The sequence below is a fragment of the Chelonoidis abingdonii genome, chromosome 1 (assembly GCF_003597395.2).
Source record: "Chelonoidis abingdonii isolate Lonesome George chromosome 1, CheloAbing_2.0, whole genome shotgun sequence".
NCBI lineage: Eukaryota > Metazoa > Chordata > Testudines > Testudinidae > Chelonoidis > Chelonoidis abingdonii.
Genome location: NC_133769.1, coordinates 256,937,715 through 256,952,573, shown reverse-complemented (window position 1 = coordinate 256,952,573; position 14,859 = coordinate 256,937,715). Strand labels below are relative to the sequence as shown.

At 42.7% G+C, this 14,859-nt stretch overlaps 1 protein-coding gene across 1 annotated transcript in view; it reads right to left on the bottom strand.

Annotated features, from left to right (window-relative positions):
- LIMS1 (LIM zinc finger domain containing 1) overlaps window positions 1-13,790 on the bottom strand; it is a 163,901-nt gene extending 150,111 nt beyond the window's left edge. Inside the window, exon 1 of the mRNA XM_032771919.2 lies at window positions 13,633-13,790. Within this exon, the coding sequence (XP_032627810.1) occupies window positions 13,633-13,664 (32 nt within the window). The 5' untranslated portion in view covers window positions 13,665-13,790. The remainder of the gene's footprint in view (window positions 1-13,632) is intronic.
- Window positions 13,791-14,859: the final 1,069 nt, after the last annotated feature.

Here is a 14,859-nt window from a genome sequence, read left to right as displayed (position 1 = left end):
AGTCCCCTGTGTATCAACCATGACAACCTCAGCAGAACTGAGTTATCTTCAGTGCTTGCAGTTCTGTTCTCTCTAGGGGCAAGGACAGCAGTATCCAGTAGCCACACGGTCTTCTTAAAGCAAAGTATAATTAATTTAGAACAGGATTTCAGAGAAAAACAGACCTTATAAAGACAGCAGTTCATACATACGCCATCCTCCACAGAGCCCCTCTCTCTCTGTCAGCCAGTCCTTCTGACAGCCCAGGACAACTGACCTCTCTTCCTCTCCTGAGATGAGTTAACTCTTTAGTGTTCTTTTGATCTCTTCCTTCCCAGCACTGGCTGAACAGCTGTGTCACTATGACCTGGGCCTGGAAGTATGCCATTGTCTTGTAATTCTCTCCCCGCCCCTCTCTCTCTGTCAGCCAGTCCTTCTGACAGCCCAGGACAACTGACCTCTCTTCCTCTCCTGAGATGATCTAACTCTTTAGTGTTCTTTTGATCCCCAGCCTCCTCATTTTAGTGAAAGGAGGCAGGATTCTTTAAGCTAACAGCCAGCCCTAGTGTCTTTCAACTGTGTGCTGGGCATCCTGTTGTGTTGCTTTCCTGTTAACTCTTCCCACAGCCCCCTGCTAAGTTAGATCAACACAGTCATATGGGAAATATTAATAACCCACCATAATTTTATGGTAAATTTACGTTGCTGACCAGGACACTTACAATATTCATACCATTTTTTAAGAGCAGGTTAGACAAACACCTGTCAAGGATGGCCTAGATCAGGGATCGGCAACCTTTGGCATGCGGCCCGCCAGGGTAAGCACTGCAGGTAAACAAACCAGCCTAGCCCACCAGGGTGCTTACCCTGGCAGGCCACGTGCCAAAGGTTGCTGATCCCTGGTCTAGAAAATATTTAGTCCTGCCATGCATGCAGGGGATTGGACTAGATGATCTCTCAAGGTCCCTTCCAGTCCTATGATTCGATGATTCTATGATTATACACCGGTATTCATAGATAAATACATAATAGCTCCTCATCTGTCACACACATTATGAACTCTAATAATATTTGTAAATAAATGCTCAGTAAAAGGCAATTAAATCTCATGCTTCTGGGTATGAGCTGATTGCTGCAGGGATCAGGAAGGAATATTTCTCCATGCACACCATTGCCCAATGGCTATGTGATTTATATGTTTTCCACCTAAAGCAAGGCCTTAGTTGTAGGTCACCAGAGAAAGGATGTTGCCTGTCTGCTGTGTTTTACTCAGATAAATAAATGAATTACAAAAGAACCCAACAAACTCAAAACTTCATGTTAAAAGCGGGTGGCAGGGAGTGGGACAAAGTGTTTGTCCAGCCTTCATGCTCTCCCCCTCTACTCAGCTTGATACAGGCAGATGAGGCATTACGTAACCCATGTACAAAGTACCGCTCGAGAGCTATACACCGCCTTATATTGTTAGCATACTTACTGAGGGTTAGATTCTGATTATATTGCACCAAAGAGTACCAATGAGAATATTTGTGGAGAAAGGTGCTTCTAAACATGAGGAAAGGGTATCAGAACCTGGCCTGAAGTGTGTTAAATTTTTAAGAGGAGATAGAATAGCAGCTCATCCCAAGTGTTCCATCATGTGTTTAACAAACAGAATACAGAAGAGCAGATGAGAATTTTACAATGGTGGCTTTGCTCTTCAACTGGAGTAGATAGTTTGTCATCCTAGCATCTCTCAGGGACCCTCCTTTTTGCAGAAAATATGCAGTCAGTGAAAATGGCTAATGAAGATCATGCACAAACAGCTGAGTGCTCCTTTAAAACCATCATATCTAAAATAATCCATCTATCAGGAATGTATATTCATATGCAAAATCTAATAAATATGTGACAGAGTTTTCAATATAAAGTTATTTATTTATTTATTGCAGTATGAGAAATTAAGTTGCGAATTCTTAAAAATAAATGAGGGATCTTAGAAATAAAAAAACCCAAGTCAGAGGAGGCCACCAACCTTAAAGCTACATTTTTTGCCAAATTTTCTTAGTGCCTGGTACTGAAGCTAATGTGCAGTGCACATGATAAGAAGCTGCCGTGTAGCATGCCATCATTGCTACCTAAAAGCAAATGAAACTGGCATAAATAATTGTGCTGTAGAAAGCCTTTCTGTTGCACCTTGCCTATCACTGACAATTTACATATCTTAGGAAAACCTTTGTCAGCTTCTGTCATTTCTGCACTATTATGTGCCTTTCTGGATAATTACCAGTTAATGTGAAAAAGCAGATGGAAAAAAGCTTGAAATTTCTGATAGAGAATCCTCAAACCTCACCCCTTATCTGTGCACAGCAGCTTCCTGATTTCAAAAGAAGTTTGAAAACCTTTGTTAAAAATGTCCCTGATTCCCAGTTTGAATGAACCAAATGACATTCAGCTAAAATTATTCAGCTTTTTCCACAATTAAATTCCATTATCGTGAACTGTCAAAGTAAAATGGAAGGTCTCTTAACTAATGTGTTGGTTGTTCGGTTGTATTTTTCGTGGTGCGTTTTGTATAAAGCTGTATCAAGTAGAAGGCGGATAAACAATAACGGTAATTTTGCATCAATGAGTAGGGCATTTTTAGACCCTTCATTATGGGAATATGTATGCTGTGTTTTGTTTTGTTTTTTTTAATTCTTCTTCCTGAACCCCTCCCCCTCACTGAGACTGATTGGATATTTCACCAAACTTAAGGAATGGTGAGTAGAGACAGTCTGGTTTTTTGTCCAGCAAATGATTTGTTTATGCAGGTTCCTCATGAATGCTAAGCATTGGACAATCTCAATCAGCTTTCCTCTTCTTTTAATGAAGAAGCAGCAACAGCAGCGCACAGGAAAAAATCTCTTAAAGATTTTATTAAAATAGGCAGTCAAATCATCCTGATATTTTTTAACTCTGCTGCATTGTTTGAAATGAAGAATTGCCTGCAATCAGGGGTGCAATGTTGGTTTGCTTATGTGTAGTGTGAAGAAAATCAGAATAACTTGCACAACAGTTAACTCTCATATTGTCCCAAATAGGGATATTTCTTTCCACCTAACTGCTGTGCTGCTCATCCCAATCCGAGCAGAGCTGCTGACTTTTTCTGATCCTAGTTTAGGTGTTGTGACTGAAAGTTTTCTTTTAGAATCGGAGTTAACTTTTTGAACGCTAACGGTAAAGGATTTGGATAAACCTTTTCTTTGTGAAACATGCTGTTTAACAGAACTGGTGGTCTCAGGTTTAGCTCGCACTCTTAAAAGCATCCCCTCACTCAAAGGCTGTCAGTAATAAGCATTGCCATTAGAAAATTGCAGGTGCAATGAAATGGTGGATTCCACAGTTTACATTCTACTCAACAATTTTCTCAGTGTTCTGCAATTTTCTGGCTTCGGCGGGCCCATTGTTTAAAGGTGCATTTGAGTAGTTGGCAAGCAGGCCCTCCCATCTAAAGCTCATGGAACTCCACCCACTATAAAGTAGTGCTTCCCAAAGTGCTCAGTGATTTCAAAGGAGGCACAGCAGATGTGGGGTGTTGGTCCTGTGGCACTGTACAAGTAAAATAAAAGCACAGAGGTGATGTAAAGTGAGCAGGAGAATAGCGATGAAGCGAGTGAGAGAGAGAGAGAATAGCAGAGTGGGAGGGAAAAGATAAGTAACAGTGGGTGGGAACTTTTTTCACAGAGACCATTTCTTCTTATTTTTCAGGGTATAGCAACATGCACACCAATTGAACTACATCAATACAATAATACACTAATAATACTAAATGTTTACATAGAGTAGGCACATTCTGATTTCACACCAGTTTAACTGTATTGGAGTTACCCCCGATTCTGGCTCTGATTCAAGAAAGAAAAACAGCTAAGCATGGTCTTAAATGAAGTCCATCTCTATTCAAGACAGCACCTATGCACTTGCTTACATCCTATTAGGGAGGTTTTCATGAATCACAGCCAAACTAGTTGATTAAGGGGAAAACCTGTTCTTGAACAGCTCACTGGATTAGAAACCAAGTATCCATTTAGTTGGTTCATCCGCAAAGATTCTAAAGATCAGATTTGTAGAGGTGAAGCTGTAAGAGCTTGTGTTGCAATAACTCTAGAACATCTCTTTGCTTGGAGCATTAGAAGGCATGAGGGAGTGCTAGTGAGAATCATTATCATGGGGCATAAAGTGGTCTGATATCTGATGTTGTATCACAGAACTTTATAATCAAAGGCCATATATTTACATGCTTGTCATGCTGGTTTAGACCAATGGCGTTTTCCTTCCTGATTGGCCTTTAGAATCTGCATCCTGATAGAATGACATTTCAGTTACTGATTAAAATCAAAAGCTTTTATCTTGGCAAAAGTTTGTTCTTCAAAGTGAAGAAGATAAAAACAAATGGCTGCTGCAAACAGCAATGAAGAGCAGATGAATACCAATATGAAGAAAAGGTTTTAATTTCGTTATTTTCAAGGGGTTCTGTAATTTGATTTAAATTATTTGCACTTGTTGCTGGTTTTGTATCCTTTAATGTCTGAAGTTTTATACCAAACATCCAGCAAAATTTAATCAAACTGTTTTATTGTTTTAAGCTTCTTTTGAAACCTCTTGAAGGTCTAAAGCTAATTTGAAAAAAAAAAAGTTCAATAGATATTAAAAGCTACTTTCACGCAGGTTATTTATAATAGACCACAATCATTAAGGGCTCATTTTATTTGTTTCTGGAATTGCTGAAATTGTGAACATACCTTTTTCAAAAAATAGATCTGGCTTCACTCTTTTGAAATCTGTATATTACATTTTAATCCATCAGTCAATCAGTCAATATAGCAGATGAGGCCTTCTTGGTTGTAAGTACTTTGTAAATGTACATATGTTGAAATAGGCCTATAGGTGCCATTGTTTACATGAGGAGGATTGCAATTCACACTAGTTCAATAGATAGTATTGGAAGGTGCATAGCTCATGTTCATGATCTGGATATGAATATGATGTTGGTAGTCATAGAATTATAGAATCATAGAAGATTAGGGTTGGAAGAGACCTCAGAAGGTCACCTAGTCCAACCCGCTGCTCAAAGCAGGACCAACCCCAACTAAATCATCCCAGCCAGGGCTTTCTCAAGCCTGACCTTAAAAACCTCTGAGGATAGAGATTCTACCACCTCCCTAGGTNAAAAAAAAAAAGCTAAAATGACCCTAAATTCATCAGTTAAATAAAACACAAGCTGCCCACTGTACCAGATCTACTTAGGACCCACCTCCCTACCTAGTTGTTTTTTTTTTAAACAGACAGTCAGTGTTTATTTAAGAGATATCAGTCAACGATGAAAAGTAGGAATTCCACGGACAAATTTCAGCCAGCACCCAAATTCAAAGATTTCCTATTAAAAATTAATAAAGAGAAACCAAACATTCGACACTGAAAATTCAGAGAACACAAAAGCTAACATTTTACCAGAAACAAAAAGGAACTTAAGCCACAATTGAAGCCCATTTTAGAACACAACCCTAATGATGGAGCTGTTATCAGGCACTTCTATAATGCTCAAATACACACCATTTCAACATGTATTAATGACACACCAAATTTCTGTTCTGAGACTACATAAAGGATGGTCACTTTGGGCTAGTCTACCCTGGCAATGCTAAAGTATTGTCGCAGCAGCCCTTTAACATGCTTGCCTGGTCGTAGCACAGGCTCTAAAAAAAAAACCCACCTCCATGAGGGGCATAGCTCCCAGCACTGGTGCACTGTCTACACTGGCGCTTTACAGCACTGAAACTTGTTGCACTCAGGGGGGTGTTTTTTCACCCCCTGAGCGAGAAAGTTGCAGCGCTGTAAATTGCCAGTGCAGACAAGCCTTTTGTTTCAAAACATTTTGTCATTGCACAGCCTATCATCATTTGTCTGGTATCATTTATCTCCCAATGTTCTCCAGCAGATGAAAAAAATGAATTAACTGTGGTGAGTAACAGGCTTCAGAGTTAACTAAGACCAGCTGGACAGTCTCTTCATGGAGAGTCTTTTACAGCCAATTAAAAATTGCACAGCCTTTTCAAGATGTTTCAAACCTTTGGCTAGCAGTGGAACTGAACTGGAGGATTATTTTTCTGATTATATTCAGAAAACACATTAATGGCAATGTGAGTTATGCACATGTATTGATGGCAGAATACATCCATGAAGGAACTCCAAATGAGAAATGGTATTGCCAACTCTTGTGGTTTTGCCATGATAAGTGTTACAACATTTGGTGTTTTTCCTGCCCAGCTGCTGGAATAAATGGATTACATGAGAATCTCAGCTTTCAGTTTAAAAAGAAAGTTACTAGCCTACACGGCTGTGAAAAAAGACATGAAAACTTGACGCAAATACACTGTAAATGCTCCAAAACAAGGAGGCAAATAAAAAGACTCCAAAGTGTATTTAAAAAACTAATCCTGTTATTTTTAAACCAAACTCATAATTGCTTTCGTATCGGCAATACTGGAAAGCAACTCCCTGTGTCTCCCAGGTTTTCAGTGTTATTGCCAGACAGCAAAAATTTCTGATTTTAAAATGGCAGAAACTTCTAAAACAAAGTGAAGTTAGTAGTTTACCTTCCTGCACTCTGAAGTCTAGGAACATGAGAAATGCTACACCCGATCAGATCAATGATAAATCGCATAGTCTGGTGCCTGGTCACTGAAAGAGCTTCAGAGAAAACAAGAAACTCCACAAACAGACAATGATAATAATATCTCCATAGTAAAAGTTGCTGCTTAATCTCAGGCTTGTTTTATGCCTTGAATTTTAAAGGTTATATGCCATATATAGTGTCAGTTGTCTGGATTCTTCAGTCTCTAGATTTTGTATGTAATATACTACTGCTCTTAACAAAACATAACAGATCAGAGCCTTCTTTTTTGATTTGGCCTTTCATCAGAACTTGTCATGGTGGACAGGTCCTAAAGATGAACCACTTCCTCCACTAAGAAAAGCCCTGTTTTTAACTTTGACAATATTAACAATATTTAACATATCCTGGTATGGAAAAAGAATAATACAGGCAGCATTACAGTGGGTGGGGCGTCCAAAAATGATAATTTGGAACAGAACAAAAATGCAGAGGAATCAGAATTTCCAGAATGACACACACAGCATGAAACCACAACAGAAAACACTAAAGCTTGCCTTAAGTGCTTTGCCATAAATATCTTACTACAACTTGAAAAAAAAATTTGTTAAACATGCAAGCTATGCAGAGTACAGTGTGTGTCTTTAAATGATTATCTGCACTAAGCATTTGGAGCCAGTTCTGAGAAAAAAGAATCTGTGGGTTACAATATGATTTCATTCCAGTACTATATACAGCTTCTGATTTACAGAGGCCCTAACCACTGCATTCACAATAGTCACTAATGCTATAAGAGCCCAGACGTCTGCAGCTTTATCATCCACTCTAATATACAGAAGAAAAGTTAAAAAGGCAGTGAATCTAGGCTGATTTTTCAAACTTACTAAAATTCTCTGGATATAGATCCATTTTCATTGCTCAATATTTTACTTGTATGTTTGCCTGTAAATATCACTATGAGAAACTTTTTTGAACTGGGCACTATAAGCACAAGGTAAATTGACTGAAAAATCATATTTTCATTAAGCAGTTGTGAAATGCCAGCTTGCAATTTACTGCAATAGTCCCAGCAGAAACTCCTACTCTGCCAGTAACAGTACACCAGGATGACTATTTTTAATTTTACATAAGCCTAAGAACACCTGTGTCAAAAATCTGTACAAAATCAGTTACCTAGTTCTTTCTACAGACACATGACTTAGCTCTCCCCCTGAAGTGTAGACATAAAATTCAAGGTTCTTTTGATCCAGATTATAATACAAGTACATTAAAAAAACCCAAAAACACTACTGTACTTTGATTCGTGACCACAAGCAAGAAATGTCCACTATTAACCTAGAATGAAAATCACTACAGTATTGTCGCAGTTACCAAGCAAACAGCACCTCTGACCCCTCCTTGAGCAGTCAATGGTCTCTTGGCATAGAATCCTGTGAGTCTTCCACTCTCAAAGTGAGCCCTGGGTTGCACTCCCTTGTGTATCAACCACAATTTACTTTAGCAAGTCTGACTTATGTCCATACCCTGCAATTCTGTTCACTCCAGGATAATGTCAGTGGTAATCAGCGACTAAACAGCTTCCTTAAAGCACAGTATCATTTATTTAAAACATTTGAGAGAAAATAGATCTTAAAAGCAATAAAACACCTGGTAAGCAGGCATGCATGCAGGTTGTCTAACCATCTTCCACATGGAGACCCTGGAAGGACTAATTCCCTATATACTCTTTGTTGGAGCCTCAATGTCAGCCTGTCAGAATTCACTGACACTCTCTTGGCAACTTATGGAAACTCCCTCCCCACACACACACTTTCCCAAGGAATAAATACACTTTTAACTGTGTATAACCCTTTGATCTAGCAACTTCCCACTCTAGCAAGACAGTTTACAACAGGAGACAGGGTCTTTGAAGCCTGCTCCATTGTTTTTCAACCATATACACCTCTACCTCAATATAACGCTGTCCTCAGGAGCCAAAAACCTTACCATGTTATAGGTGAAACTGCGTTACATTGAACTTGCTTTGATCCAATGAACTGCACAGCCCCCCCCTCCTCCCCCGAGCATGTTATATCCAAATTTGTGTTATATCGGGTCACGTTATATCGAGGTAAAGGTGTACCTACACTATTTTTCTGGGAACTCACTGTGCCACTTCCCTGTTTGTTCTTCTCACTGCCCCCTATCAAATTCTGATAACCCTCCACAGACAGCAACTTTTCTTTACTGACCAGGTCACCTACAATATTCACATCATTATTACATATCAATCTATGAAAATGATATATGGCAGCTCCACAACACTCACACAATTACTGATGCCAGAAAGACATCCTCTCAAAATAGTACTATAGCAGATAATGGTTTCTTCTTTTCAATATTCTACTTTTAAGGGCAGAAAACCATAAACAAGGAGACTGGACAATTCAGGTGATCAGTCACTTCTGGGTTACTGGTTCATAGTCAAAACATGTTAGTAGTGACTATGGCTATGTCTTCACTAGCAAAGTTAAAGTGCCGCCACATAGCTGCATAGTCCCAGCATCAGCACTGGGAGAGAGTTCTCCCAGCACTGTAAAAAAACCACCTCCATGAGGGGAATAGCTCCCACCACTGGTACACTGCCTACGCTGCCACTTTAAAGCACTGAAACTTGCAGAGCTCTTGGGGGGGTTGGCGTGTAAGGTGTTTTCCACCCCCCTGATTGAGACAGTTGAAGCACTGTAAAGTGGCAGTGTAGACAAGGCCTAAGTGCCAGATTCAAACTCTCTCCTTCAGTCACAGGAGGGATTCACTCCAAAGAAGGGCAGGCCTGGCAATTTCTACCAGTGAAGAACTGCTAGAGTTGAAGTCAGTGCCCCACAGGAGTCCTGCTAGGAGAAGCTGCTATGGGGGATGTACTAGATCAGCACATCCCCCGGCCACACCACCTTTTTGCCCAATACCATTCACTTCTTGTACGGCATCAGCTACCCATATATTCCAGAGGGACACACTTGGTTTGTTTTGCACTGCAGAAACTTCCTCCCAGATGACTTATGAGCTGCCAAGAATTGCGGACTTCTATAGGAGCATTTTATCTAGTTCATTTCAGCAAGTTTCTGCAAGTGCGGACTCCAAGCTGAGTTTGCCTCAAAACTCATTACTGCTCTCTGGGTGTTTGGCAACCTAGCTGATTGTCTCAGTTCATCTCCCAATTAACGTGTCAGAGCAGCATTTAGCGGCTGTCTCAGCAGAAAAGATGCCAAGGACTTAATTGTTCTATGACCTGAAGAGGCAGTCCCTCCACATCAGAGCTAAGGCACATTAGCAGGACACGGCAGTGTGCATTGCTGTGCCTGCACTGGTATCTATTTTGTGGACAAAGAGAGAACCTCCGTTTCAAGTACTGTCAGTCTGGCATCTTTCAGAAACAATAACTGGCTAGAATGCTCTTGTACCCCATTAAATTAAAATGTTATTTTTGTCTGTCATAAATAAAAGTTAACACTAGTGAAGTCAAACAACTGAGTCAAATTACGCCTTTGTTTTCTTAGAGACAAGGTTGGATAATCAATAGCTGAGGACCAAGTAGTGGGATTGGGAGAAGGAAAAAAAAAAAAAAAAAAAGATAGGATAGCATTTAGTTGGTTGATAGTTTGCAAGTTAGTTGTTTTAAACATTTCCAGTATCCATTAAATTGCTGGCATTCAAGGTCTCCAACAAACTGGGGACTACATACTGTATTTGTTAATTTTGTCTGCCACAGAAAGATTGTGACATATTAGCATAAGACTTACAAAATTCTTTAATTTGGAACATATGCTTCCAAGAAACATTTACAGTGGGTGAAGCTTTAAAATGCTGTGTAATTAGTGAAACAGTTTATTATTCTTTATTAGTTTTTCATACCCCTCCGCATTAACTCTTACCCAATGCATGGCTCTACACTAATTGCAAAATCGACACAGAAAATCATAGTCCCATAATATGAACCTCCACCTGGGATTGTTTAATTATTGTCTTCTCTCATTAAAATTATAAGCTCCTTGGGGGAGAGATAAATGTCTTCTGTTACATATCGCATTGACAGTCATGCTCCTGTTTCTTGTGTGAATTAAGTCATAAAGGAGGGTTGAGCATTTGAATGGTCCAAAAATCACTGGTCAACTGACTGGTCAAATAGCATCAAATAAAATGTCAAAAATGGTCAAATATTTTAAAACATTAATTTATTAGAACAATAACAACAGTAACAAAAAAAAGTAAGAATCTGTGGGCTATGAAAGGCTTAGATAGATATTTGTACCTAATTATAAAGAACAAGTTAAATAACTGAGTTATTTTAACTCAGAAAACTGCAAAGCACGAAGACAGAAAGACCATAATGCAATAAAAGAAGTTGGCCATCGCCTAACAGAGCATTCTTGCTAGAATATATGACAAGGTCTAATGTCAAATAATAGGCGGTCAATTGACCAGTTTGCCAAGCCTAGTTATAACATTAAATCCCTTATATCAGAAGCAAGGAACATCTATGCTGTTACACTAGTTATTTTAGGTCCTCACTACAATTCTAGATACCACAGTACAAAGAAGCTGCATGGTGAAGAAAAAAAGTCTATTTAAAAATTAAATGCTCAAGCAAAGGGAGAAGGAATTAAAATGACAAAGCACACTTTTTTTTGGTAGAATGGTCTCTAAGTTCACCTCACTGTGGACACCCTGCTCACCATACAAAGGTATTTAAACAGATGTAAAATGTGACATGTTAACTGCAGGGCTCAAATGATAAACAGTTCTTCTATGTTTGCCTTTCACACATTTATGAGTTTTATTTTAGTAAGAAGTAACCACGATCTCTCAATTTCTGCTCTGTGCATCATTACATGTGTCTGTTGTCACAGGCAGTTTGTCACAATTGTGAAGATGTACACAAAGGATAGAAACACTTCTGAATCACTCAAACGTTTACATAAAACATTATTCTGCTTACACCAACTGTTTAGACTGGGTTAGCATTTAAATACATGAAAGAACTTGAGGAAAAAATACAGTGCCTTAAAAAATAACACCAAAACCAAAATCCCTGTTCTAAGAGCTTTAATTGTAAATAAAATGAAACATACAGCCTTATTATCCCTTCCTCCAGACGAGCAGAATGGACAAGACCCTCACGCATGTGGGTCAGGGAGTGCAAAAGCACCAAATGCTACCTTCTTGGCTTCATTCTGTCCTTTCAAGTCAGCTGGAAGTGTTATGCTGGATTTAGTCATTAGTGAATTGGAGGTGACCAACCTTGGGGAAAAGCCACCTTGGTGCATTTACTCACCTTTACCCTCCCTCCCAACCACCCAATATTCCCATGCAGTCTAAATTTCCCCACCATCACTAATCTAAACTAGCCTGATGGTGATTTCCAGAAGCAGCTGCTCTAGGAGAGTCCCAGGCAAGATTAATTTTGCAGAAGTCAAGCTGTTCAGGAGTGTGAGGCTGGGAGCTAGACATCTGGATGTCAAGGGCCAAACCCTCAGCTTCTTCCACAGGGAACGGCTTGTTTCACTGCACTGTTAACTCAAGGTACAATTTGAGCGTTATGCCTAACTCAGCTCCTGTCTACACACAAAAATGTATAGCTTCAGTTCAGTTGTCCTTTAAACTTGAGATAATCGGCCTGTCAGGAGCATTGGTACTGCCAATGCTTGAGCTAGTAATGTAATAGGGATGCAGCTACAGACTAGAAATTTGAGTTAGCATAACTCATCAGCTACTAATCCAGTCCCTCTGTGCAGCTTCAGTGCTGCTTCGCAGGATAGCTGCTCTCATTTGAGGTATGCTAACTCAAACAGAGTAAGGCTATGTGCACCCTATGGACTTCTGCTGGCACAGCTACGCCTGTCAGGGGGTGTAGATCCCTGACCAACATCGCTGGGCTGGCCCAAGTCCCTAATGCAGATGCAGTGCTTTCGCTACTAGTGCGGAGTGGCTTTAGTTTAGTATATGGGTACAAAACACAACTTTGCTGCTACTGCTGCATCTAGCATGCTTTACCATATAATATGCCAGTATTTCTATGCTAGTGAAGCATTCCTGGGGCAGACATAGGAGTTTCAATGGAGACAAGTCCTTGGTGTATGACTGGGGGGAGGAGGGGAGAATGGGGACTACCATACCCACTGCCCCAACACAAAAAATCCTAGAAAACTCTACAAGTACAAGCTAGAAGGCAATTCCTGCTAGCTCCTGGTGAGCAGCGGATCACTGTGAAAGCATGAATGAGAACTGCAGGTGCTGTTACCTCAGAGAGGGAGCCTGGGCGGGACTACTGACAAAAAAGTACCCCACGCCAGGGTGTGGCTGTAAGAGCCTGCAGGTTTTGCAAGCCGCAGATCACACCCTGCAGCAGAAGAAACACCCCGAGCCGCTCACACGCTTCATCTGGGGATCTGAGTCACGTCCCACCCCCGCCTAAAATCTTCTAACCCGGGCCCAGCTGAACAGGGGTGCAGAAGCAGCCCCCAGTGTTCAACAGCCGGCGCTTTGTCATTCCCACTTTACTAACAAGCCCCCAGAAGCAGCCACCGGGGTGGTGACCCCACTGGTCTGCCTAATAATCAAGGTCTCCGCAGTCCGCCCAGAACCAGTTACTTCCTCCCCTGCACCATTCCGCCGGGGTGCGCGGCCCCTGCCCGCATGACCCAGCTGGGAGATCGCTACCCGCCTCCCAACGACCCCCACAAACGCGCACACCCCCCAGCCAGGCCGCTGCCAGTCGCGGAGCTGGGAAGCGCATCCCCAGGACTTGAGGTGCCACTGCAGCGCCTCCCGGAGATCCGGGGTCTCTGCCCCCTGCCGCACCCAGAGAGGTTGCGGGGAAGTTTAGGGCTGGCTCCCGCTCAGCGGCCGGAGCGCACACGCCATCCCCGGGAGGCCGGGGACCGAGCGCCGCCCTGCAAGGAGCGGGAGCTGCAGAGCCCCCGGCGCAGCCGGCCCGGGAGGGATGAATGGGGCCGGGTGGGCTGGCGCTGCTGACGGGCTCCTACCTGTTGGTCATTCCCGCCGCGACCCCCAACATCCCGGCAGCCTGGAGCCGTCTCCCGCCAGACAACTTCGCGCCCCGCTCCAGGCAAGTGCCGCGCCGCTGCGAGGAGTCGCCGCCGCGGGAGAAGCAGGAAGGCGGAGCGGGGCTCGGACAGACAGCAATGGCGCTTCCCGGGCCGCCGCCTGCAGCACTGCTCCTCCGCCGCCAGGGAGGGGAGCGCAGCCGGCGCCCGCCCCCTCCCACGTTCCCCGCCTGGCCACGCTGAGCCGCTGCAGGGCTTGCTGCTGGCCAGGGCGCTTTCCCGCTTCAGGCTGCGGGGTGGGTGCTGCTGTCCCCTGGGTACATTATTACACAGGCGGCGCCGGCTCCCTGGCCCCGGAGCCCCTGCCACCTCCCCCGGCTAAGGGGCGCGCACATTGCGGGGCTGGCCTCAGGGCTTTAGGCGCGCTAGCTACTTGCACTGGGCTGGCGGCAGCTCGCAGCGGCCCATTGGGCTAGGGGCTGTGCGAAGGCCTCACTTTGGCTGGCCTGGCCTCGCCTCGGGGGCTGGGGCTGGGGCTGGGGCTGGGGCAAAGCAGCAGTTGCCACCCTCCTTCCTCCCCCGCTCCCGGCCATGCGCAGCCCGCCCACGGGAGCCTTCTTCATTTGAAGACAGACTTGACTGACGCGTCTGAGGCTGAGCTGGCAGCGCCGCGCTCAAGCGGAGTTTTGTCACTGCTGTAACTGGCAGTAGGAGCAGCCAGCTTAGCCTGTTGTTGGGCTGGTCTTTGCTTAAACTTTTCCAAACTTTTAAATGGTCTGTGCAAGGGACAGAACAGAAAAAAGAATGAGACTGGAAGAAGACAGGAGAAAGCCATCATGTTCCCTACTTTGGCCTATGACATAGTTTCCACTGAAATCATCTCCTGAGGGCTATTTTTAAAAGCCACACTAGTCTGCTATTCAGTTAATAAATGTTCTCACTGAATTTAAAAGCATAGTTAAGTAAAGATTCAATGGTTGCAGTTTATTTTCCTGACTCATGAGTGTTTTTCCAAGAGACAGTGATGGCCTGCAGCTTCCACAGGATGTTAAGTACAGAGGCTGCCTTTGCCCCAAACCCAGTCAAAAATTATTAGACCCTTTTCCCTCATTTAGAAGGACCACGGGTTTTGTTCTACTCAAAGAAACAAATCCCCTATCAAGTTTTCAAGACCCACATCTGGAATGCTCATATGAATTCTTTCAA